The sequence below is a fragment of the Enhydra lutris genome, unplaced genomic scaffold, assembly GCF_002288905.1.
Source record: "Enhydra lutris kenyoni isolate GAN:26980312 unplaced genomic scaffold, ASM228890v2 scaffoldscaffold48, whole genome shotgun sequence".
In the NCBI taxonomy this organism is placed as follows: Eukaryota; Metazoa; Chordata; class Mammalia; order Carnivora; family Mustelidae; genus Enhydra; species Enhydra lutris.
In genome coordinates, this window is record NW_019154132.1 from 13,299,790 (window position 1) to 13,326,320 (window position 26,531).

The 26,531-nt window shown below is 45.2% G+C and overlaps 3 protein-coding genes across 6 annotated transcripts in view; 2 read left to right on the forward strand and 1 right to left on the reverse strand.

Moving 5' to 3' along the window:
• LOC111156676 (sirtuin 5) overlaps positions 1-6,904 on the forward strand; it is a 37,979-nt gene extending 31,075 nt beyond the window's left edge. For all 4 annotated transcript variants that reach the window (XM_022517709.1, XM_022517705.1, XM_022517707.1 and 1 more), the window contains one exon: positions 6,348-6,904. In XM_022517709.1, coding sequence (XP_022373417.1) covers positions 6,348-6,423 — 76 coding nt within the window. In that variant the 3' untranslated portion in view covers positions 6,424-6,904. The remainder of the gene's footprint in view (positions 1-6,347) is intronic.
• A 3,355-nt stretch (positions 6,905-10,259) lies between these two features.
• On the forward strand, positions 10,260-14,445 carry LOC111156677 (nucleolar protein 7). The gene is made up of 8 exons (XM_022517710.1): positions 10,260-10,577; positions 10,655-10,715; positions 11,376-11,434; positions 13,083-13,114; positions 13,355-13,442; positions 13,714-13,835; positions 13,913-13,990; positions 14,263-14,445. The coding sequence occupies exons 1-8, from the start codon at positions 10,312-10,314 to the stop codon at positions 14,337-14,339; spliced, it is 783 nt and encodes a 260-aa protein (XP_022373418.1). The 5' UTR covers positions 10,260-10,311; the 3' UTR covers positions 14,340-14,445.
• Positions 14,446-15,079: 634 nt separating this feature from the next.
• The window catches only part of LOC111156675 (RAN binding protein 9), an 88,550-nt gene continuing 77,098 nt past the window's right edge, over positions 15,080-26,531 (reverse strand). The window contains 2 exon segments of the mRNA XM_022517704.1: positions 15,080-16,073; positions 19,927-20,038. Of these exon segments, the coding sequence (XP_022373412.1) occupies positions 15,943-16,073; positions 19,927-20,038 (243 nt within the window). The 3' untranslated portion in view covers positions 15,080-15,942.

Here is a 26,531-nt window from a genome sequence, read left to right on the forward strand (position 1 = left end):
TCCTGAAAAGCTGCTGTGTCTCCTTTCAGACAGACCGGCTACTTGCTCGTTAGAAACTTTGATCAAATTTGACAAGCTACTCATTGACCCGGCACCAACGACATGAACCACGTTCTGTCTGTTGGCTTCTTGGGGGAGCTGCGGCTGTCCTTACCACTAAGTCTGGGAGTTTTCCCAGATGAGTGTAACTGACCAGCAAGGACAGTCGTGCTTTTATCTAGGAGTCATCAAAGCTGACATTTACAAGAGATGGAGGTGATCCTCTTACCTGTCTCAACTTTTCAGACAGGGAACCAGGCCCAGAGCAATTGTTTGAACACACAGCCTAACAAGGGCAGAATTTTCTCTTCCATCTCGTGTGCTAGATTTGGGTTGAAATTTACGCTAGGTCAGCAAACTGCTTCCTGTACGTCAAATTCACCCCGCATCTGTGTTTGTTTGTTTGTTTAAAGATTTTATTTATTTATTTGACAGAGATTGCTAGTAGGCAGAGAGGCAGGCAGAGAGAGAGGAGGAAGCAGGCTCCCTGCTGAGCAGAGAGCCCAATGTGGGGCTTGATCCCAGGACCCTGGGATCATGACCTGAGCTGAAGGCAGAGGCTTTAACCCACTGAGCCACCCAGGCACCCCCCGCATCTGTGTTTGTAAATAAAGTTTTATTGGTACTCAGACACAGCCACGCATACCTGTATTGGCCACGGCTGCTTTTGCACCTGCAACAGCACAACTGAGTCATTGCAACATACCCTGCTGGGCCTGCAAAGCCTAAAATGTGTTCTGTGGCTCTTTAGAGAATGCAGTTCGCCAACAACTGCTCTAGGTTAATGAGAGCAATGAAAATGGGATAATACGTCTTTTTAACCTAATTTCCTTTTTACCTGAACAGGGAGCGGGGATGCTGCCTACACTTTAAGCTTGGATCTCACTGGACATCCGAGACCCTTGCTCAAATTGTTTATAGATTCCTTGCCCCAGTTCTAATTTAGAGACAGAGTCACAGAATTTGCCTCCCACTGAAATGTATTGATATTTTCAAGGTGTTAATTAGTTCTGGTTTGGCTTTTGTCATTTTCCCATCCCCCTTCGTTGTCTCGGGGGAGTTCGATCAGCCATTACGGTTAGAGTAGATCCTAGGTGTTTGCAGATTGGGTGTCAAGGTTTTGACTGTTGTTCAGCCCCAGGGTCCTTGGTACATGAGGGTCTGTGCATTTGCTGAGGCAGAAATGGGATTTGTGCTCACCCCAGAGATGGTGCACAGGGCCTTCCAAGCACCCCGGCCCTCCTGTGCCCTGTGTCCACCTTGTTGTTTATCTTTGAATTTCTCTAAACTTTGGAATTCAGTTGAAGTCCACAGATATCTACTAAGTACCTACTATGTACTAGGTACTCGGTTTTAGGTACTTGGTACTCTATACTAGGTGCTAGGTACACTGTTCTAAATGCTCAGGATAGGAGGTACCAGCAAACTAAAAAATCTGCCATGTGAAGAAGACATTCTGGTGCTGGAGGCAAACAGTGTGCAGGAAGCATAATAAACATGCGAAGGCTAGAGCAGCCGAGACGGGGGGCAGCCCGCTATGGCAAAAAGCAAAGGCAGAGCCAGAGGAGAGCGGACAGGCTGTAGGATTCAGCTGCGTAGTCAGGGTAGGCCTCACTGAAGAGACGTCTGAGCAGGCTTGCAGGAGGGGAAGGAGTTAGCTAAGGAGAATTGTCTGACCAAGAGTGTTCCAGACACAGGATCACCTGGAACAGAGGCCCCCAAGCCGAAGCAGGCCTGGGAAGTGGGAGGGACAGCACTGGAGGTCAGTGTGGCCAGAGTTGAGGGAGGGAGGGGGCACGTCCCAGAAGAGGCGGTCAGTAAGGTCAGGAATAACACGTTTCTGCAGGAGAAGTGCCCCCAAAGAAAGCGAACTATCAGCAGAGTTTGTAAGCCTAAGAAGTTCCTAGACATGGTTTTATAGATTGCTTTGACTATGTATTTGCTCGTCAAGAATCTAAAAGGTTTACTTTTTTTCTTTTTAGTTTTATTTATTTATTAGAGAGAGACAGAGCATGAGTAGGGAGGGGGAGGGGAGAGAAGCAGACTCGCTACTGAGCAGGGAACCCAACATGGGGTTCCATCCCAGGACCCTGCGATCATGACCTGAGCTGAAGGCAGACACTTAACCGACTGAGCCACCCAGGTGCCACCAGAGTTTCTTTTTTTTTTTTTTTAAGATTTTATTTATTTATTTATTTGACAGAGACAGACACAGCAAGAGAGGGAACACAAGCAGAGGGAGTGGGAGAGGGAGAAGCAGGCTTCCTGCAAAACAGGGAGCCCGATGTGGGGCTCGATCCCAAGACCCTGGGATCATGACCTGAGCCAAAGGCAGACGCTTAACGACTCAGCCACCGATGTGCCCAAGAGTTTACTTTTAATTTACAGTTGACCACAGTTGATAGGAAGTCTGATGCCCAGCTGGGCCGCCTACGTGGCGGGACTGTCAGGTGTCGAGGGTGGGCAGCGAGGGCCCTACTCTTGGCTCGTACAGCCAGGCTCCTGGTTGGTCTGTTTATCAGAAAGTCATGGAAAGTCAGAATAATTTTAAAGGGACACATAGATGCCTTAACAAAATATACTTAAAGATTTAATTTTACTTATTTTTTTAAAAGTTCATTTATAGCAAAATTCCATTCATTTATTTTGTTTTGCTTTGATAGAGCTGAAGGCCTTTTCTGTGATTCCGCAGGTCACCTGTCGTGCATCGACGATGCATCTAATCCTCTCGGTGTTCCCCAGATGCCCCTGAAGAGAAAGATCACCCCAGCCCTTATTTTGTAAAACAAAGCAGGCAGCCAAAAAAAAAAAAAAAAAAATCCAGTCCCAAGGCACTAGACTTCCTGAATCAGAATTTCCAGGGGGTGAGGACTGTTTGTATATTCTACAAGTGGCCCAGGTGACTCTCATCACCTGGGATTCTGGGAGAACACTGGATTATGACCTCTGGTTTGGATACTTTCCTACTTTTTTTTTTCTTCTTTAAAGTGCAACAAGAGCTTATGAAAAGAAATTTGTGAAGCAGCCTTTCCCTTAGTCTTTCCCAGCCACGTTAGTTTATTTTTTTATTATTTTTTAAAGATCTTATTTATTTATTTGTCAGAGAGAGAGAGTGAACACAAGTGGGGGTAGGGGTAGAGGGAGAAGCAGACCTCACTGAGCAGGGAGCCCAATGCGGGGCTTGATCCCAGGACCCTGAGTGAGATCGTGACCTGAGCCAAAGGCAGATGCTTCATCGACTGAGCCGCCCAGGCGCTCTGTATACAAATCCTTTTTAACAACCTTCACCGTTTTCCTCCTTGAACTTGTATTTCCATTCTGCTTTCACCCCAGAAATTCATATTCATGTAATACATTTTTATGCTTAAAATCTTTTGACTACCCTATTATGTTTCTGCAGCAAAATGTGGTATGAATCATTTGTTTTCAGTTTCCTGAAAACTTAAGAAATGTTTTATTAAAAAATTCCTCCGGATTGAATGATCACTAACAGTAATTTGTGGTATAGCTATTGAAAACAGTAAACAAATGAATAATTCATTTTGGTTAGTAATTCCATAAAAATGAAATCTTACTGGAAATGCATGTCTTCATAGATGCATAGGACATGAATTTTTCGGGTTAGCCCCCGTGCCCCTGGCCGAGTGTTGGAAGGAGACCGAGTTCACAGTGTTCTATCCCAGTGTACCTGCAGTCACCAGCAACTAACCTGTAGTCAGATTGGGGTCACTGGCTTTCTGCAAATGAGAGAGGAATGGGGTGCATGTCCCCAAATGAAGGAAAAGGTGCAGTTGTTATAGGATTTGGAGGGGGAGGGTGGCGTTTAAGTGAAATTTAAGTGAAGCTGTTTTTGGTAGACTGAGCAGCCAGCAGCGCCGTGCGGGAGTCAAGTGCAGTCTGGCTGGAAATGTGGACACAGAGTCCTGTTTCCCTGGAGACCGCAAATTGAAGGCAGATGGATAACTGCGCAGACGCCGCTATGTGAAGCTTGGTTCCGGGGTTAGAAAGCAAGGTTGCTGCTATGTGGCAGTGACTTGGGTCCTTCAAGCACATTTATCCTTTAGTGCTATAATTTCTTTTTTTCTTTTTTTTTTAAAGATTTTATTTGAGAAAGAATGAGAGAGAGAGAGCGAGAGAGAGCATGAGTGGCGGGGGGAGGGTCAGAGGGAGAAGCAGACTCCCTGCCGAGTCTCCATCGGGACCCCAGGATCATGATCTGAGCCTAAGGCAATTGCTTAACCAACTGAGCCACCCAGGTTTCCTACCGCTGTAATTTCTAACAGCAGTTCTGGATAGCTTAGGATTTTAGAGTACAGAATTCCTCGGGGAGTGAAAAAGCAGTAGTCCCTCAAAGAAGGGAGTTGTTTTCATACTTTGTGCAATTGTCCTGGGAGAAAAAAAATCTTGTTCCTATTTGCAGTTGGCTTCATCTGTGTCTCTTATTCTACCTAGTATTGGGGAGGACAGACCAGATTTTTCCTGGCCAAGCTAAGTTTCACCTTTCCAATGTCAATTGTAATTCTTAGCTTTTACTTTTTATAGATGTAGGTCCTGAGAATGTGAGACACGTAACTCCCCGGGAATGAAAGGAATTTTGTTATGGCATTGCCACTCAGATTTTGGATCTTTTCCAGAGTTATATGCTAAAATACACGCTGGAATTTTGTATCACATTTAGCCGTCTTTTCATTGACAGTCCTATCAGAACAGACCCTCTTTCAAAGTGTTTTATTGAAAGCAAGAATGGGCTGGCCCTTCCTTGCCTTGTCACCCAATCTCGAGAAAGTATTTGCTGCCCGAGATACAAACCAGCATTTCAAATGTCCCTTTATCTGGCCCTGCCTATGTTTTCATACTCTGTGATAAGGCAACAGGGTAAGATTTGGGGGTTGGAGGGGAACCAGCTTGCTCTTGCAAAGTAGGAGGAGGATGGATGTGGGAGGGAACACTCAAAAGTCACTTTCTCAGGAAGGAGAAAATGTGCAAGTTGAGGCTATGAGAATTCCCGGGAAGTTCTCTGTGACTGGCTGTAATTTTGGGGAAGTCCTCAAGGGGCTGTAACTGCACCTGGGGAGCTTTCTGGTGGCAGGAGGAGTGGAGATGACATCTGGTTGGGGATGTCCATTAGCCACACTCTATTCAGAGAGAGTAGTATTTGAGGGCTCAGGCATTCATGATCTGGGTTGTGTCAAGAATAAACAATATGGGGGGGCGCCTGGGTGGCTCAGTGGCTTAAGCCTCTGCCTTCGACCCAGGTCATGATCTCAGGGTCCTGGGATCGAGCCCCGCATCGGGCTCTCTGCTCAGCAGGGAGCCTGCTTCCCCCCCTCTCTCTGCCTGCCTCCCTGCCTACTTGTGATCTCTCTCTCAAATAAAAAAAAAAAAAAAAAAGAATAAACAATATGGGGCACCTGGGTGGCTTGGTTGGTTGAGCGTCTGCCTCCAGCTCAGGCCATGATCCCGGAGTCCCGGGATCGAGTCCCGCATAGGGCTCCCCGCTCGGCAGGGAGTCTGCTTCTCCCTCTGACCTTCTCCCCTCTCATGCTCTCTCTGTCACTCTCTCTCAAATGAATAAATAAGATCTTTTAAAAAAGGAATAAACAATATGAATATTGAATTACCTTGAGCATAAGCTTTTTCATTTTTAACTGTGCTCAACTGGTTTTCCTCTGAATACATTAGAAAATCCTGCTCTTCCAGGATTCTCTAAATCCTGCATTCAGAGTTGTTGTTTTTTTTTCCTTCCTGTTGTGTTTTCCCTTGAAGGAAGCAGACATGAAGTTTTCTTATTTCTCTCTCCTCTTTCCTCTTTTTGCTTGTTTCTACTGACTATAAGGCAGTTGTCGTAAGGTCCAACGGATGGCTTGAGTGTGCTCTTCGCTCAGCTGCGATGTTCATGGTCTGTGTGGTGCCTGCGGGTATTTTTCTTGTGTCCTTCGTGCACCAGAATCCTGTTTTTCTTAGTATATAGACTTCGTAAAACTTAGCGCTTCAGTTACGAGGTTGGCCATACCATTCTAAAATGCACTTTGCAGCGAATGTCTCCCCTATCCCTTAAATAAAATTCTTGTTTCTAGCACCTAAATTCCAGGCAGTTGCTTTCCCAAATTCCCTCGATTCCTGGGACCAACCAGGAAGGAAATGTCTACATCTAGAGTTATCCGAAACTAGATGAAAAAAGGGAGAACGAAGGTCATAATACCGTATTTGTGAGAACTGGGATTTTGCTTTGGGTGTAACTCAGAAATGTGTGACTTGCTGAAGTGGTCCGTTGATTTTTCTAACTCTGCTTTTCTGTCCTGTTGCAGGTTCCATTTCCAGGGACCATGTGGTACTACTCTTCCCGAAGCCCTTGCTCCTCATGAAACTGAAAATGTTTCTTAGTTGCCCTGCGGAAAGAAGAAATCATAGTACCTAGTACTAAGTACCTGGCAAGTACTTAGAGAGAGACAAGAGGAGAACCAGTCGTGGGACGGTGAGCTAAAGACTGGAGGTCTCAGAATACCCTCCAATTCCCTGGCTGGAATCCCACCTGATGATAAGTGAGGGGGGGCCTAGAAGCAACAATGGCAAGCACTCTTAGAAATCAGCAAACCGTCAAGTTAATACGTCTTGTTTTGCGTGGGCTTAAACATAAGATATCTCATGGGTGTTTGGTTGGTCCTGGAAAGGGAAAATTGTTTGTAATTAGATTATCTTTTAAAAAAAAGTCATTATCCTGCTTGAATTGTTGCCATCTAGACACAGAGAGAAGAAGAGGGCTAAAACCTTGGTATTTCTGATTTTTGCCAAGTTTTGGCGGAAAATAAAATTACTCTCTATAGTAGGTCATTTATTGTATAAAGATCTTACCCCAAGAGATGTCTTTGTTGGGGGCTTTTCCTTTTCAGTGTTTACTGTGTTTGGCTGCCTTACTTCACAGTGTGTGGGATAGCTCACCACAAGAACTCATGCAAGGAAGGAAGAGAAAAGTAGCATCAAGATAGAAAATCAGGATGAGAAAAATAAACGGTGCAAATATATGGACTCCCAGGATAAACACAGCTGCCTAAAATTGAGTACTGGCCTCCTTAGCAGTCGAGGGGGAAAGGGAGAGTTGACGGTTGACTGTTTCTTAATATCATAAACACAGAAGCATTATGGTCCCTGTGGGGGCCCACCAAGCTTTCCCAGACAGTGAATTCTGAAGGTTTTTTGGGCTTTTTTCCCCCCCTATGGACTTTAAGAAATTGTGCTCATATTACCTTGGAGTCAGGTAATAAGATTACAGCTCTCTGCTCAAGCCTTACCACCTAGGGCCCTTGGAATGCCTGCTGTGTGGTCTGACTAGCAGGAGTGGCCCTTATGCATGTAGGGAGGTCCTACATGCATAGGTCCCTTGGATCAGGTCAGCTCCCCGGGTGGTTACACCCCTGGGCCACATTGCCTCAGCCCCTTACAACAAAATTATATTTAATGCTACACCCTTGGCTTTTGTAGAAACAGGCAAGACCAGGTCACATAAAACTTTTTTTTTTTTAATTTTATTTTTTATAAACATATATTTTTATCCCCAGGGGTACAGGTCTGTGAATCGCCAGGTTTACACACTTCACAGCACTCATCATAGCACATACCCTCCCCAATGTCCATAATCCCCCCCCCCCCCACCCCCCCCCCCCCCTCAACCCTCAGTTTGTTTTGTGAGATTAAGAGTCACTTATGGTTTGTCTCCCTCCCGATCCCATCTTGTTTCATTTACTCTTCTCCTACCCCCTTAACCCCCCATGTTGCATCTCCTCTCCCTCATATCAGGGAGATCATATGATAGTTGTCTTTAAAACTTTTTTTTTAAATATATTTTTAAAAATTTATTTGACAGACAGAGATCACAAGTAGGCAGGGAGGCAGGCAGAGAGAAAGGGGGAAGCAGGCTCCCCGCTGAGCAGAGAGCCTAATGCAGGGCTCGATCCCAGGACCCTGAGATCATGATCCGAGCTGCAGAGGCTCAACCCACTGAGCCACCCAGGCGCCCCCACATAAAAGTTATTCCTGTACAAGTCATAACTTTAAATAAATCCCAGAGGTTCTTTCCATGGGCAAGGAGGGATGTTCAAAACTTATAAGGCGTAGGGCTCTTGAGGACCCAATTCACACTTCGCATGAGTGGGTCAAAGGATGTACACAGAGGGGGTCTCATATAATGCAGTTTTTCTACCTGAAATACCATCATTTATTGTTAATAGGTTTGTTGTTGGGCTTCTCAAAGTTAAATTCATACATTTTCCTAGTGTTAGGAATTATGAAATTTGGCACATTGTCTCAGTGAGTCTGATTTTATTTTTACTCTGTAATTTCCATCTGACCACGGTCCTGATATTTCATAACTGTTTTTTGCGACTCCTGTCCACTCATCCTGGGCCTTTGGTACCAGCAGCAGCTTTTGTTTTGGTTTGGTTTTGTGTTTTGCCATTTTTGTTCATGTTTTGATTTTGTTAGGGAAGATGAAAAATTTGAAAATACAAAAATGTATGTGACATTTAATTCAATGTCTACCTTATGATAGACATTAGAAATAAAATGATCAGTAAGATATGGACCTTACCCTCAAGGAGGTCACAGAATGGTTGGGACAACTGTCTTGTGAACTATTTTACAGAGTAGTAACCACAGTAAAGAAATTTGTGCAAGATTCAGAGGAGAATGCAATTAGAGATGAGTGGAGTAGAGATGGGGTCATTGTTAAGGTGTTTGAAAGCCTTTAAGAGGAAGTCAGCCCCAGTGGCAGTTTTGGAAGTATAAATAGTTCCACGTGGAAGAGTATCGGTAGAGGAAATAGCATGTACCAATGCCTAGCAAGTGTGCAACAGCTTGGTTTGCTCAGCCAGTGATGAGTCATTTCGTGTTGTATAATGAGTGGGAGAAGATAAACCCAGAGATCAGAGATCTGGGGAGTGGAGGGATAGAAGCAGTGCTAGGGTTGCTTTCACAAAGCAGTGGTGAAGTCATTCTTTCACCAGATTCAGGGTTTGCGCTGGACCAGCCACTGTTCAAGGTTCTGGGGTTAGAGCAGGGCACCAGGCCGGGACCCTGTTCTCGCAAAGCTTACATCCTAATGCGAGAGTTAGATGATAAGCTGTTAGGGGAGTGGTGTCGGTGATAGAGGCGTGTACACTCCAGGGGCAGGTGGTCAGGGAAGCCTGGGAAATGGCGGCTGAGGTCGCCAAGCACAGGTCTGGTGCTGACCATTGATTTAAGCCTGCATCTGTCAACTTGTTCCTGTCAGTGCCAGGACTGAAAGGCATCACGTCCTGTTGCTACAGTGCAATTCTGCCCTTGGAAGGAGATGTCACGTCTTTGGGGTCAGGGAGTGAATGGAACTGAATCTACAAATACTGATCACTTGGATCCGATGTGAAAGTTAATAAAGGGAAATCTTACTAAAATGGAGTTGGGAGGTTCAGCAGGGGCGGGTCTCACGCTCTACCACTTGTCCTTAATTGCAAATCCCACGTGTCCTTAATTGCAAATCCAACAGGAAGAGACGGTGGACCTGGGAGGTGAATAGGCTTCATTACCTCCGCGGAAGACCTTCCTCCCGCCCCAGCAACAGCCAGCCAAAGAGAATGGACTTTTTATGACAGCCTCTTCCAACTTCCCCCTCTCCTCTAAAAAAGATCATGCAGCCCTTAGTTTGGGGGACTTGCTGATGGTTTTGCCAACAGCTTGCTTGCCTGGCAACTCTCTGCTGTTCCGGAATACACCCATTTTTTCCTGCTGATAAAGCAACTGGCAGTTTTGTTTTTTAAAGTTAACAGGACCAAGTGGATCCCGGTGTTAGGTAGAGTCACCGGGGCTTGTGGTCACACGTTCCTGGGCTCCTGGACGCCAAAGCCCGTGGCAGCCGTACTGGAGGAGGGGGGACCCAGGCAACCCTGTCAGCTTCCCCGCGGTCTCACGATGGCTCTCCCCTTCTAGAAACAAGCCTCATTCCGTCCTGCTCTCACTGCGGAACTTCTAGTCGCTTATTTGAAGTGGAGAGAAATCCAGAGGGCGTCCCGGCAGGAGAAAGCTCCCTGAGGAGTGAAGATAACAACATCCTAACTGCTCTACTGTCCGTTCCGTAGGCCACGCCCTTTCCGGCTCTGCGCATGCGCATCCGCCGTCCCGCGGCCGTCCCCCCAACTGCACCTGCAGGGGGCGACGCAAGTCGCGTCGCTTGCACTTTGCGTCACGCTGCGCTTGCGCGTTGCTTCCGGGTCAGAGGCCAGACGGTCGGACGCTACGCGGACTATGGTACAGCTCCGGCCGCGCGCGTCCCGCATCCCGGCCTCGGCGATGGTAGAAGAGGGCCAGCCCCCCTCCGAAGAGGAGGAGGAGGCGGAGCACGGCCTGTTGCTCGGGCAGCCCAGCAGCGGCGCGGCCGCGGAGCCGCTGGAGGAAGAAGATGAGGAAGGGGACGACGAGTTTGACGACGAGGCCCCGGAGGAGCTGACTTTCGCCAGCGCCCAGGCGGAAGCGCGAGAAGAGGAGCGGCGGGTTCGGGAGTCGGTGCGCAGGTTCGGAGCCCGCCGCCGGCCGGGAGAACCGCCCCTTGCCGCGCATGTTGCCCCGCACTAACTTGTCACTCTTTCAGGGATAAAACGCTCCTGAAGGAGAAGAGGAAGCGCCGCGAGGAGCTGTTCATTGAACAAAAGGTTAGAGGGTAGGGAGGCGTCTCCCTATTTTAAAGCCGGCAGGGGTTGAGTGCCCTTGTGTGGCGCCACAGCTGGGGGGCCTGGGGGTGGGGAAGGTCGCTAACGTGCCTCAGAACGGCGAAAACAAAGGCGCGGGAGCTCTTTGCTGTCCGCTTGAGAACGGGAATGGGAAGGTCGTGAATTCGAGGTTCGAGGGTTCCTCCCACCTGGGACAGTACAGCCTCGTCATTTAGTCTCGCGGAGGTCGTTTCTCTATCCGAAATTGGGTCGCTGTGAGAATTATAAGGTGCTTTGTAAACCGAGGGCTGTACAGCAGAGTATGGTTGCTTTGCTCTCGGACGTTTGGCAGATGGGCGGCACAGAACGGACTCGAGGGGGACGGGACTTAATTGCGCTCAGTGCAGAACTGGGTCCTTTGGGGTGGCATACGGTGGGCAGCCTTGCCAGGCTTCACCAGGTCTTCCAGAGAATGTGGAATAGGTGCTGAGCTCCGTGCGCCCCGCCGTCCCACCGCTCAGAGATCGTGGGGCAGGGCTCAGCCCAGTTCATTCATTCTGTCTCGGTGTGAAGCTGCCCTTAAAATCAGCAACTTCAGAAGCAAGTGGGGGCGTACTGTCATGCACCTCCCTGCTGATCAGTGTTTTAATGTTTTTATCTAAGAAAAGAAAACTCCTTCCAGATAACATTCTAGAGAAGTTAACTACAGCTGGACCGACGAAGTAAGTAATGGATCTTGTTACAGACACCTGTGAGTTACGAATTGGTACGTTTATTTGAATCCAAGTAATGTAAGTAATAAAAGGCTACATAGCAGATATTTGAATCTGGTGGGAAAGGTGAAGGAAATTAACTCCAATTTTCAGTCTTTTGCCGATTCTTTGTTCATTCCTGTAGCTAACTCTGGCTTCTGAGTTACTGATCCCAGGGTGTTCAGTCAATAAATGCTTGTGCTGCTGTCCTCGTACTAGGGGCAGGATAGATGGTGGGGAATAAAGTAATGTCTTGGGACTTAGCATTTAGTGGAGTAGGAGACACTGTCCACAGGCTCCCGAAGGTCCTGTCCTGTACTTACCTTGGCTGCTATGGCTTCATTCATTTCATTTAGCAGCTCTGCCCTCTTTTGAATGGTTAAAGGCAAATGCCGTCATCCTCTTTCTCATCTGTCCCGTGAAATCAAATGTTAATAAACTTAGACTTCTGAATGTTGGGTAATTTTTTATGCCCCCCTTTGCTTCTCCTAAATGCTTTTATTTAATTAAGATTTAAAAATTTTTTTTTTTTTAAAGACTTTATTTATTTGACAGAGACACAGCGAGAGGGGGAACACAAGCAGGGGGAGTGGAAGAGGGAGAAACAGGCTTCCTGCTGAGCAGGGAGCCTGATGTGGGGCTCAGTCCCAGGACCCTGAGATCATAACCTGAGCTGAAGGCAGATGCTTAACAACTGAGCCACCCAGGCGCCCTTTTAATAAAGATTTTTGTCAGAGAAAGAGCTTAAGCAGGGAGCGGCATGCAGAGGAGAAGCAGGCTCCCCACTGAGCTAGGATCCTGGTGTGGGGTTCAATCCTAGAACCTGGGATCATGACCTGAGCCAAAGGCAAACACTTAACTGAGTCACCCAGGGTCCCTCCTAACTACCTTCATTTCAGAAGTTTCGTCCCGTATTTCTTATCTAGGCCACTGGTTCTTAAATTTTCAGCAAAAGAACTTTTCCAAAGTAATTCAGATCCTGAATATAATACATTCAGATGCATTTGGTGGCATATCCCCTTCCCTCTCTAGAAACCAGGCTCAAATGTCACCTCTTCCTTCTCCTACTCCCCTGACCCCATCACTTCCTCCTCTGTGTAGCCCTTCTACTGTGCAAGTGCTTCTGTATGGGAATCTCCCTGTTGTATTTTGTCAGCTTACATTTAAGTCTCTCCAACCAGTACTCCTTGAGGCTAGTCCTTGTCTCCATCCCTGTGTTTGTGCCTGAACTGCTGATGAATCCTTTGTGATTTCTCCAGATAAAAGGATGCCGTCCTGCCACCTTTCACTTCGTATTCTGAGTTACTGTTACATAACTCACTTTTTTCTTAAGTCCTTAACTGTTAACTACAGCAGTCTGCTTCTGTCGAAGTTTGCTAATATGCTTTCACAACTTAAATTCTAAGAAGTAGTCCCTCCGAGTATATGCTGGTTTGGGAACTGGTAGCAGTGCAGCAGGAGGGACTTCTGCTTTCCAAAAATGATCCTGAGTAAAAACTGAGGTTGGTGGTACTGAAAGGGGGATATCTTATTTGTAAAGCCAGATGGAATTGTGTAGTAAGTGAAGTAGTCTTTGCCATTTGCCATACCAATCCGTGTTTTCGTTATTCTTCCTTAGCATAAAGAAACCACCAGGAAAGCTGAAAGAAGGTATGAACTGTTCTGACTTAAATAACTTCTCATAGAAGTGTCAAGTGCATTTGTAGATCTCTGCAGCCACATGTTCCTGGCCCTAAGAGAGCGTGTAGCTTGGACCTGTTCTGTTTCTTACAAATAAGAATTGCGTTGAAATTGGTATGAGTGGATGTTTAAAGTGAACTCCAGTAAATGTTTCTGCTTTACTTTTACCTAATTACTAACCTGAAATAAAACTCAATTTTTTTTTTTTAGCTAATTTGCAGAAGAAAAAGGAAGAATATGAAAAAGGCAGTGACTCTCAGAACGCTAAAGAGAGAGTACAAAAAGTACAGTTTGTTGGGTAAGAGTCGTTTTTCTTTTCACCTAGAATGTAAAGGTGACCAGACTGTGGGAAAACCAATTCTGATATTTACATAAGAATATCAGTTTACTAAGACATAATTGTTAGTCCACTTCTAGTAAAATAAAATAGTTCTGTGATTTCGTTTTCTTCATCATCTGTGCATATACAAAAGGATTTTGATTTTTTCGCTTTTTGAAATAACTAACAAATTTTCGAAGTAAACACGTTTTCAGACTTGCTCATTTTGACCTTTTGTGTTGGTCACCAGCCAGAATAAAAGCTACGTGGCTCTAAGGCTCAAAGATCAAGATCTAAGAGACGCGCGTCAGCAAGCGGCCAAGGCCTTCATACAGAATTCTCTGTATGGTCCGGGAACCAACAGAACTACTAGTAAGTTCTTCACAGACTGTTTCTCTCACTTTTACTGCAAATTAAACAAAGAAATGAGAAATAATTATCTTTTCTAGTAAATAAGTTCCTGTCTCTTGAAAATAAGAGGTTACCAGTGAAAAAGGCTGCAGCTCAGTTTCTGAATAATGCTTGGGGTAAGATCCAGTTTTCTTCTTTTATATATTGAAAAATGTTCTTTTTTAAGGAGACAGTAAACAAGCACAAAACATCAGTGTTTTCCTTATAATGGCTTCTGTATTAGTATGTTAAAGTTGCTTTCTTTTGAAAAATAGATCAACATGTACATACATCTATACAATCTGATTTAATAAGCGTAATTTTAGTATTCATAGAATCTTAAACTTTGGAATTATTTCTTGGGAATTTTATATCTAATATTCTTACTGCACAAAATTTTCTGTTTTAGGAACCCAGAAAAAACAAAATGCAAAGAGGTTTAAAAGACGGTGGATGGTCAGGAAAATGAAAACTTCTAAGAAGTAAAGCTAAATGAAGAATGAGAACTTGTATGTACTTGTATGTATAGTATTCAGTTACGTGGTTTAGAGAATTAGTTTTTCTGAAAATCTAATAAATCATTTATAAATCATTTTGAAAGGTCATTGCAAAAATCCTAGATCTTTGGGGGAAGCCCCACCACCTCACTTCATCCTTCTGGAGCCTTGTTGTCTTTGAGGATTACACTGGAAGGGAAAAGCAACTTCAAAGGAATTGTTTTCCTTTTTATGAGCGTTTATGCATTTAACTGAAAGTGGGTCTTCCCCGCAGTGCTGGGCGCGCAGCAGGAGTGGCAGGGCGAGAGGAGGCATGGACAGCTAGGGGTTCCCAGCTGCAGCTCTCAGATGTCCTCGCCTTGCAGGTGTTTTGGTGAGAATTTGTTTCGTAGAACACAGAAAAGGAAAGAAGTCACTCAGTGCAGTATCTAAGTATCATTATTCAGGCGTCTGTACACACAAAGTTCATAGTCAGCCAAGGGATATGGTTATCTTGGTTACTTTACGGACAAGCCACGTGTGCCACACTGTAGTTTTTACAGAAACAGATTTCCTGTTGTCCGCAGCACCCCACTATCAGGTTTGACTGATCCGGAGGCTGATGCTCTGAAGGCAGTCTTGGGTTGTAGAACTCAGATTTATAGTATAAACCATTTGTTTTAATTACTCTAATTTTCTATTAATCGGAATATGCAGGTACCTGATATATAAACTCAACTGACACTCTAGTATCTGTAATAGTAAATTTTTAATGGCTGGTTAATTATATCACTACATTTTTATTGCAATATAGTACTCATTTAAGCACTTAAAAATGGAAGGTGTACAAAGATTAAATTAAGACACGGTAAATTGACTAAATATTTGGTTTTTATATAAATAAAGGTCATAACCACACTGTTGACATGTAATACTGTTATAATACAACAGTTAAACTGTGAGTCTACAACAGAAGTCGTCTGTAGTTAAACAGGAAACAAAGTTGAAAAAGACCATGTTAAAACAAAACTACTGGGACTAACAGGTCGGGATTGTAAGTAGCAACAAACATATTCACTCAGCTCCTGAGTATTTCAAGTTTTACAGTACACATTAAAAATGATTTCTTCCATCAACACTATAAATTCAAACTGTCGGATGTTTATGCGTTTTGCAAGTTACACTGATTGAATGCTTATATGGGAGTGGGGGTCGGAGCATCTCCCGATTTGAAGTTTACATCACCCACATGCTAACACAAACACAACTTGTTCCGTTTTCCTTCCCCCCTCTCCCCCAAACAAAGGCGGCAGGATTTTTTGGTTTCTTTTAGATAATTGTTTTAAAGGATTTGTGATGATCAATTTGAATGTCTGAAATTCAGTAATATTTAACTCTTAGACAACTAAGAGGTTAAAGATGGAAAATAATTTCTCCTAACACCAAGTTAGAAAATCATTTGCATCATGCTGTAAACTAGGAAGCAATGTAAAGCGACAAAAACCTGTCCCCAGTACATAATTAAAAAAATCTAAATTTCAAATCAGCAGAGCTGGTCTACTTCCATGTTGACTATATGCCACAGTACGCGTGCGCGCTCCCGAAATGCACGGCTAATGCAGGCAGTCTTCCACTGCGGCAAACGCACAGGATCCGATTCCTGATCGAGCCATCAGTCCTAGACACTGTGTGGCCTGTCCCATTGCTAGGGCAAGTGGAGGTTGCTTTGGCAGATTGTGGGTTTCTGAGGAAAAATGATTAAAAATGGAAATAGCAATTAGCAAGACATTTTCTAAAAACTCTCTGTTGGGAAGATACTGCATTTCTCTAAAAATTAGCCAACGTCTACACTGCTCTTAGTGACCTAACTAGCGAGGGTAGTAACTTCTAAGCCAATGCGGACTGTCTTGGACATGCTGCTCTGACTAGGTAATAGTACGGGTAGTAGGTATTCATCTGTTAAGAGAAATGCTTGCAGAATTAGACTTTTAAACCTTTAGGTACTTAAACTTACGACTGGAAAGATGTAATTTCTTCCCTGATACCTACAGTGGGGAGTAGGGAAGATTTAGTATTTCTCTTCAGCTTCACTAAAGTCAGCTGACTTACCAAAAAAAGACACCAGGTTTTCAGTAGAAGTTTCAGTGCTGGATTCTTCCCCTTCTGGGTAGAGGACCCAACTGAGGCTAAGTATCTCCAAGGCACAGTGTTAACAGGCGAGTGTTAACTTGGGTTTCTAGGGGGCCTAATGGTGATGGTGGCCATGAGTGATGACAAAAGCAAAATCACCCTCTGATCCTGGAGTTAATTTATAATTGACAGATAACTGCCCATAAATTAGTTTTCAGGGTCATGCATACCCCAAAATGGTCAACTACAGTACAGATGTTAATTATCAAAATCTGTTCTTTATCAGAGATTTAAAAAATGAACTACTGGGGAAAGTGGCCAACCAGCTAGAAGCTAGTGATCTCGGTGGAGATGTCCACAATTTAAGTTTATACAGATTCACAATTAATACGATTACTAATCAGTCGTTTGTAAGCACAGTTGATAACCAAGGGCAAAAACCATGATACTGGCTGGTTAGGCTCCCTATGACTGAATTCAACTCTGGATTCCAAGTCTGCAGGGTGGTGGGAGAAAGAAAAGATGCAGAAGGAATGGAGCCAAAAAGCGGCGGGGGGGCGAGGGGGAAGAAATTCAGGATTTAAAAGAGAAAATAGGATCAAGAATACAAGAATCAAAATATGGCAGAAAAGGCACACAGACTGGGGAGAAAGTATGGTTTGAAAAGTGGTCTGTGGGTTAGGGTTAGTAAGGTCCTGGCTATTATTTGGCAACACTATTTAGCTAAACTTGGATGATGATAAACATTTTTTGCCAAGTCTAATCCAAGCAGGACCGACTTTTAGAGTTCTGCTGTGAGTTGAGAACAATTTTTTATATAAAATCAGTGTAACAGAATAAAAACTGAAAAGGAAACATTTTCTCCAAACTTTCTCTTGTATAGGGAAGTAACGTTGCTCAAAGGTAAGCATCTGGAGGTACTCTACTTTGGTGAGGGGCAGGGGCATGTGGTTAATAAGCATTTTTAAGGGCGCCTGGGTGGCTCAGTGGGTTAAGCCGCTGCCTTCGGCTCAGGTCATGATCTCAGGATCCTGGGATCGAGTCCCGCGTTGGGCTCTCTGCTCAGCAGGGAGCCTGCTTCCCTCTCTCTGCCTGCCTCTCTGCCTACTTGTGATCTCTCTCTGTCTAATAAATTAAATCTTTAAAAAAAAAAAACATTTTTAAGGGGTTTTTTTTTGGATATAGAACTTACTGGAATTACATGCAATTAATATAACAACTTTAAGCACTAGAGATGAAACTAAAACATAAAAGAGCATATTTATAAATCTGTACACTGACCTATAGCAATCTGCTAATCTTGTCATTCTGTAGGAATTCTATCAATATAAATTTAAGTACAATATAGCTAAACCCACATACTACATAATATGTAGCACAGTATATAAGAATATGTATATCTTGCATAGTGGTCCTAAATTTAATATTTAATATCTGAATTCCCTTAAAGAACCCAAGATATTAAAAAAAAAAAAAAACTGCGAAAAAACTGGTTACTCCAATAATTCTTTCTAGAAGATGTGGCATATATATACAATGGACTATTACTCGGCTGCAAAGAAAACAATGAAATCTTGCCATTTGCAACGCTGTGGTCTGGAGCTAGAGCGTACTATGCTTCGTGAAGTCAGTAAGAGAAGGACAAGTACCATATGATCTCACTCACGTGTAGTTTAAGAAACAAAGCATGAACACAGGGGAAGGGGGGAAAAAAAGAAGCAAACCACAAGACCCGTAAAGACAGAACAAACAGGGTTGGTGGAGGCGGAGGGGGGTGGGTGGTGGGCTAGCGGGGGGATGGGCATTAAAGAGAGCACTTGTGATGAGCACTGGGTGTTGCATGTAAGCGATGAATCGCTGACTTCTCCTGAAACCAGCGATACACTGTATGTTAACTAACTGGAACTGAAATAAAAATTTGGAGGAAAAAATAAAAACAGAAGGAAATTCTTTCCAAGTCTGAGTTTTACCTATAAATGTAGCTGAAATTAAGCCTTCATGATTACTTATCATGTAGTAATTTCAAAAAGACAATTACAGTAAACCATAATTTGCCCTATAATCCCAGGATTGCTATTAAATTCTATTTCTACCAACAGAGCTAAATGAATTTCCTATAACCAAAGAACACAACACATTAATCAAAGAAAATTCACATTATTTATTACATACAAATTCTAAATTTAAGGAAACAGCACAAAAGATGACTTTTTTTTAGTAACTGTTCTTACCCCAAACACCCCACTATGATACCTTAACACACAACAAATTAACAGTTGGCCCTGAGAAGCAGGGCTGTGAAGTGCACAGGTGCACGTCCAAGTGGCGCTTCTCTGGATCCAGCAGTGTGTTTCCCCTTAGGTTTTCTTCCCATCTCTTCTCTAGCTTTACTGCAAGAACCCAGCACAGGAGGCATATAACACAGAACACGTTAACCAAGCGTTCCTGTTCCTGGTAAGGCTCCCAGCCAGCGGCAGGCTCTCGGTAGTTAGGTTTAGGGGGAGTCAAAAGTTACGTGCAAATTTTTGACTATGCAGCAGGGCTGGTACCCCAAACCCCACATTCCTCAAGGGTCAACTGTAATTAACTTCTATAAGAGCAAATAAATGGATTAAGGCTCAACTATGACTACTTGCTTCCTTTACATTGTGGCCAAGAGCCCTGGCCCTCTACATGTCTCCCTGTCTAAATGTTCTCGAAGCTACTCTTTGCGGCACTGCTCTCCTGCACCTAAAAAACAGTCTGAAACATGTTTAAGCCTCCACACCTGACAGGGCCAAGCTGTAGGAAAACACTTCTAGAGTGGAGTCTCATTTTAGCAGAGGAAGTAGATTCTAAAGTCAGGTGAAAAATCACTCTTACAAATTACATTTGAAAAGAAGTATCCGGAAATTAGAAGACCGTTTTACCTAAACAACCCTGTAGAATTTGTACGTAAACGCACAGGATGTCGCCGAGTTCACACACCTAGTGCGACTATTCAGTACACAAACGCCGTCCCGAGTCTCCGCAGCGAGCAGCCCACAGCAACAGCGACTCGCGGCCTGTCACTCGGGCTCACCTCAGCCAAGCCTCGCTCCTGACGCTGCCGCTCTTCCCTGCCCAACCTCTGTGCGCGGTAAGGGCACCCGGCGGAATACACTCAACTTTAGTGCAAACGTCGTGCTACTCCAGGGGCTGCTGCCTGGCGCGCGCCCTGCAGCCTCAGTCCAGAAATGCTTCTGCAACCTGCGCACAAAAACTTCGCGACTTCCCCAGGTGTCCCCCAAAGTACTGTTCAGTCCATCTGAATGCACTTCATCTGGAACTGAGACAATGGAGGGGAAGGTTTCTGTATTCCAAAATAATTCTAACTTTTAAAAAATGTAGAAAGCATTTCCCCTCAAGGCTTTACCAAAACAGAAATCCCAGCACAAATATCACCTCCAATATTCAGAGAGTCTCGTTGAAGCTGTGGTTTTACTCACCTAATATTGCACTGTTAAGAGCTGAGCACACGGGTTCTCTCTGAATTGGGTCAAGCTGATTTCCAACTGGGCTGTTCCAAGGGTCTGAGTAAGCGAGTAAACTGAATGCGTCCTGTTGAAAACAGAGTTTGGTTTTTAATTCAAACATTTAAACCACCATGGTCCCCCACAGCTACGAAGTTGAGAGACAAGTAAAATACACGGCTTCATGGCCCTAGACTACTGTCACAACCCACCTACCCCTATGCTTAGGCTGTATGTTTTTTAACAACTAGATTATGCAACAAAGCCCAAGCTGTTTTCATTTCTCTTTACTGTAAACAGCCATTCTCATTAATCTTCCCCCATCCCTACAACACATGCGGAACAGTAGAATTAAAACGAATTCTTCTGGAATGTGCTACTTAAAGAGGAAGACAAAAACATGCAGATGCTCTATAATTTATTACCACTGATACAAATTTGACATTAAAAGGATAGGACCTCCCTGTGTATTTTTTTTAACAGATGTGGGGACTCGCTACAACTCACTGGATATCATTTTCTCACTCAGGAATCAAAAAAATTAAACTGGCTCCCCTTCCCGAACATTCAGTAGTTCCAACTATCCTCAAGCCACCCTTCCCAAAGGAAGTGACACACGGTCTTTTCAATCGCTCTTTGTCTTCTTTCTATGGGAGGTGCATAGGACCGTGGTTTCAAACACTGCTTTCAAGTTCAAGCTGCATTATCAGCTGCTGTGTGGCCTCTGGCGGGCAAAGGCCTAAGTGTCCATTTCCTCATCTCTACAGAAGAGGTCCAGCCTGAGAAGGTCGTGAGGACGAACAGCTCAGTGAAGTTAGCAATGTCAGTTCATTCTAACCTTTCAACACGTGATTTCTTTTTCTTTAAAGAATAAAACCTTTATTCTTTACTCCCTCACAATTTGAGGGAGTGAGCGAGCAAGGGGAGTGGGAGAGTCAGAGGGACAAGCAGACTCCCCGCTGAGCAGGGAACCTGACTTGGGGCTACATCGCAGGACCCTGAGGTCACGACCGGAGCCAAAGGCAGGCACTTAACCGAATAAGCCACCCAGACGTCGTCGTATTTTGCCACCAGTCAGTGCCCTCATGTGGAGCACCAGTATAGACCCAGAGAGACAAGTAACAGGACACCTTCCCATTCAGAAGGCATACGTGGAAAAGTGCTGCGGAAACCATTCATCAGTGAATTCGGTAACGACACTTCCGAAACGCTGGCTGCGGACACGCGGAAGGCTGAAATTGCTAAAGCAAAGTATTCCCAGGTACAGCCGCACTGACGTTCCTCTACTGAACTCCCCGGCGCTCAGGCGGGGGAAAGGCTGGGGCCGGCCTGCGTCGCGCACACCGGCCTCCGCGCTGCGGAGCTAGAGAACCGCCCGCACGGCTCTAGCTGTCCCCGAGGCCACCAGGCAGGACACACGTGCGGCTCGCCCACGGTCTGACACTGATGAATCTCTCCCTCGTGCCAGACAGCTTGAAAGGTCTCTGAAGACAAAAATGTATTACCCTATTCCGAGTCCCCTGCAGCCATAGGCGCACGCGGGGCTCAGGGAAGCAGCTTCCCACGCCCGCCAATCACGCGAGCGGCTGCTTCCGGTGCGCCCCGCGGAGCTGCTCAGTTCCCCATCCCAGTTCCCTTCCTCTGGGCTTGGAAAGACGATTCATGTACTACCACCTGGAAAGCCAACTCTGATCAATCACATTATTCCTAAAGGACTGATCTTCGCTCAAGACTTATTTTACCCAACAACCACCTAATGGAGGACCATCCCCATACTACGGATCCATTTTTCAAGTACACCGAAGAGTTGCCCAGGAACAACTGGTGTATGAAAACCTTTAAGCACGAGACTACCCCGTTGGGGCTACAGACTCAGACATGCTACCAAAAAGAAATGGTGCACCCCCTAATCTCAAATCCAGACCATCCTCGTGTTTACACCTTCCTTAGTATTTAAAACAAAACCTCGTGGAAGATGGCGATCATGTGTCATGCACTAATACCGGGTGCAGGCATTTTGTAAGCACGAACATGGACAGACTCATTTTATCGTCACAATAACCTTAGGACGGGAATACTGCTGTGCCCAACTTAGAAGCAAACCGAGGCCGAGAGAGTTTGAGAGCACGCAGCTGGTGCAGAAGTCACTTAGGAAGATGCGGTTTCTTTAAATTGCCACTCTAAATACTAGGACAAAAAAAGTCCAAAATTTTGCTCTAATATTTTCAATACTGTGGAATACAGTATTGCACAAAGCTGCCAGACGCTTAGGCCACAGCTGGCAATCCCCAGGGAGGGCCGCCACTGCTTCGAGGACCCCCACGGTCTTAGAGGAAAGTCAGACACGTAAATAAACAAGGTGCGGTGCGCCGCTTGTTAACAGAGTATGTTGTGTCACTGACCCAATCCCAGAAAGAGCCCCAAGCTCCATGGAAACAGGCTGAGAGAAAAGCAGGCCTGGATGGAACCACAGGTAAGGGGTTCGAGCCTAAAATGCCTCTAATCACACTAAAAAGCTTGAATTTTTTTCCAATATGACAGTGGAGTTTTTTGTTTGTTTGTTTTTAAAGGATTCTATTTATTTATTTGACAGAGATCACAAGTAGGCAGAGAGGCAGGCAGAGAGAGAGGGGGAAGGGCTCCCCACTGAGTGGAGAGCCCGATGTGGGGCTCGATCCCAGGATCCTGAGATCATGACCTGAGCTGAAGACAGAGGCTTAACCCACTGAGCCACCCAGGCGCCCCATGGCAATGGAGTTTTAAATCAAGGATCGACATGGATAAAACTGAACTTTAGAAATCTCACGCAGCAACACCAAAGAACAAAGCCTGGAAGTCAGGCGAAAATAAAACCTTAAAAGGAGAAATAAAAAGGTTTACACCACCAGGTTCCCTGAATATCTATTTTATCTTTCTTTACAAAGGGAATGAAGTCAGGGCAGCAACATTAATGTTTTAAATCCTGCAGTAAAACAACTGAGGGTGAAGTTCTGGTGACCAAAGAAATGCAAATGAGCGGTGTTAAGGTCTGATGTGGAACCCACTAGAGTAGAAGAATCCAGTAGTGCCTCTGGCACTTTCCTTTTCTACTGCTGGTAAGCCGGGAGAGGTTTCTGGAAAGCAGTACAGCAATACATAGCAAAGCCACAATAATCCTATCCTTTGACCCAATCATTCTATTTCTAGGACTTTCTCCCAGCGTTACAATTTTAGGGAAGAAACAAAGACACATGTATAAAGGCGTTCACTACAGCGCTGGAATAAAAGCAAAAAGTCTAACGGAGCAGAGCTTACACGAACCGACCTGCCAGCACCGAAGAGCAGTGCGCGCGGCCACTTAAAATAACTGAGGCACAGAAACTGGAGGTAAGCGTTTAGGGCTGTCAACAGAAACAATACCAAACAGCACAACTACAATCACTAGGTAAAATGCACGCACACGGGATTTAAGGCACAAAACTGAAAATATCTTTGAACTATCATGGGACGAGGGGTTACTTTTTACCTCAGAAGAACAGGTCTCTGTGGGAAGAATCTCGGAGGCCAGTGTGACACCAGTTAGGTAGGATTCTCAAACTGTACTTACAGTTGGCTTAAAACCGGTAGCAGTTTCTAAACAGGGTGAGTCCAAATTGTTCTATTTTTGCTTCGGTTGCCAGCTGGGGCTGCTCGGTCCTGCTGGCCTCGGCCCCGCTGCCGTGCCTGGCCGCCCCGCCGCGGTTCCATCAAGGGTGGCGGAACCCATGCAGGTGGCGGTCTGGGAAGCCGCGGGCGGGCAGGCGTCGGCAGGTGAGAAAGCGGGAGAGCCCGGGCAGGGGCGCTCCTGCCCCGGGTTCAGTCCGCACCAGGCCCGCTCCGCCAGGACTCAAGGCCAGTGGAACGCGAAGGGTCTCCCGGGAAAGCATTCGGGGACTCTTACCTCTGCATTTAAACAAATCTTGCTCTATGCAGTGATTCAGATATCTACGCAGATCCACACACAATGAAAGATAAAAAAACACCCACTACGATCACGTGTGCCCTGAAGTGAAAAATGAAAAGGAAAAAGAGAAATTTCTAAACCTTCTGAACGGCGGTAAAGAAACTTTGCGTGTTGTCCTCGAATCCTCCAGCTGCTCTCCTGGGGCTTCCAAGCTGGATCAGTGAGCTTAGCCCCCTGTGCATCAAGGGGAGCTGCGGGAGGGGGAGGAAAGCGTGCAGGATACTGAGGAAGTCTCTTGAAGCAGCTGGCATCTGCTTCGAAGTCAGAAGTGCAAAATCAAAGCCATCCACATGCTTTAGATGAAGAAGATGAATTACAGCTTCACATAATTCAACATATAATCAAGGACTCTCTTCGAGAAGAGGCCACTGATGCCATTTTGGGAGCTCTGTGCACACTGGAACCCAAGTCAGTCAGCTGATGAAGTGAAAGCCTGCATTTTCCAAAGACACCACAGAAATCCCAGTCCCTCGTCGTGTGCCTTTGGCATGAAGTTTGAACAAGAAAACCGTCACATGACCTAGTGTAAAAAAGTGTATGAAATCCTAAAAACATTTCATATCTCCAAGTCTCCCCTCCAACAGGAGCGCTCCCAGGACCCTCCAGAGACACCGGGGTCCCATCGGGGACCCTCTCAGGATGTCTTGTAAGTTCCGAACTGCTTTCATAAGGAAACAAAGATACTCTGTCTCGTCTCACTCTCACACTCCCACAACCACACGGTGGAGGGTTTCCAGAGGCTCCCGGCTCCCGGTGCAGACGTACAGGGAGGGAGGAGAACGCAGCTTACCCTCCATCATACCCAGCGTTTAAAGAGACGCGTACAAACATGCAGCAATGCCACTGTGCTTGTTTTCTGAAAGTTATTTTTCATAAAAATATCCAATGGATTTATGATTATTTGTCAATAGATTACAGTTATAATTTCTAGTATGATAAAAATAAATATCACTCATATGAACAAAACTCTTTTGAATAATCATCATTAAATAGCTAGGTGCCACCTGCATTAGATACAGTTAAAGGGCGAGGAACGAAGACCCACTCTGGCCTCAAGGAATTCTTCATCTCAGAGGGCAAATGTGGACAGCCATTTCCCTAACATACGGATGTCTGATTTTTATTTATTTTGTGTTCTTTAAACTCCAGTATAATTAGAGTTACATTAGTTTCAGGTGTACGTTACCACGAGACTGAACAACCCTATGTGTTCCTCAGTCCTCATCACGTTAAGTGCGCTCTCCACCCCATCCCCGCTTCACGCCCCCACCTCCCCTCTGTTCTCTGTAGTTAACAGCCCTTTTATCTTTTCTTTGTTCGTTTGTTTTGGTTCTTGAATTCCACATAGGAGTGAAATCACGTATCTATCTTTCCATGACTGACTTGACTCAGCATTATACCCTCTAAGTCCATCCATGTTGTCACAAATGGCAGAATTTCATTCTTTTTTAAGGCTGAGTAACATTCCACTGTGTGTATATATATAAATAACACAAATATATACACACACACAGAGCACATCTTTATCCACTGGTCTACCAAGGGACACCTGGGCTGCTTCCATAATGTGGCGATTGTAAATGCCACTACAGTAAACACAGGGGTGCATGTATCTTTCTGAATTACTGTTTTCACAGTTTTGGGGTAAATACCCAGCAGTGGAATAACTGAATCATATGGCAGTTGTATTTTCCTTTTGGGGGACCCCTCCAAACTGTCTCCCAGAGTAGCTGCACCAGTTTGCAGTCCCAAATCAAAATAGGATTTGACCATTTTAAATAAAAAATTGTTTAAATTACATATTCCACTGATTTTCTTTTGCTTAGCATAAAAATCATAATTTAACCCCAGTTTCTGGCTGAGCCCCTCCCCCCCCCACCACTGGAAAGAGCAGGTGGGCTGTCCCCACGCATGTGCAGGGAAGCCACTGCCCCTCCCACCTGGGCTGCTGGCGCTATAGATAAGGGGCTCCTTATCCGCTCAGAGGCTAAGCAGGTATGCTCTGTCTATACAGCAGGTGCCACACCGAGGCCACAGCACAGGAGGCCGTTCCCTGTCTGCTGCCCTCATGCCAGGCTTGGTGCTACCAGGCAGTGCTGGCTGGCGCGCTAAGTCTCAGTCTGGGGCAGGAAAGGGCGGCCCGGGCCTTGCTCTTTCCCACCAAGCCCAGGCTTGGGCTCAGGGCCACCGCACGCATCTCCCCTTTGTCCTTTGGACTTCTTACAGAACATTCCAGAGAAAATATTTACAACGAATCACCTCTGAGCCCAACCTAATGCTAATGCAGGATTACCAAAGAAAGAAAGAAAGAAAAAGAAAAAAATCACAATGGCTAGGTTAATGTTTCACAGACTCACAGGGTTATTGGGACTTTAAGAGTTAAAAAAAAAAAGAAGTCTTTTAAAGAATCTTAACATCCCTACAAGGGACTGTAATGCTGACTTAAGGCAGGGGAAAACTCGTCCATCTGCAACCGATCTGTGAAACTGGCTATCATCCTGTAGTGCTGACATTTTACCCATCTTGCCATCCACCCATCACACACATCAATCCAGAAGAGATCTGAGAATGTATCTCAACCCCCCCCCCCCCCCCCCCC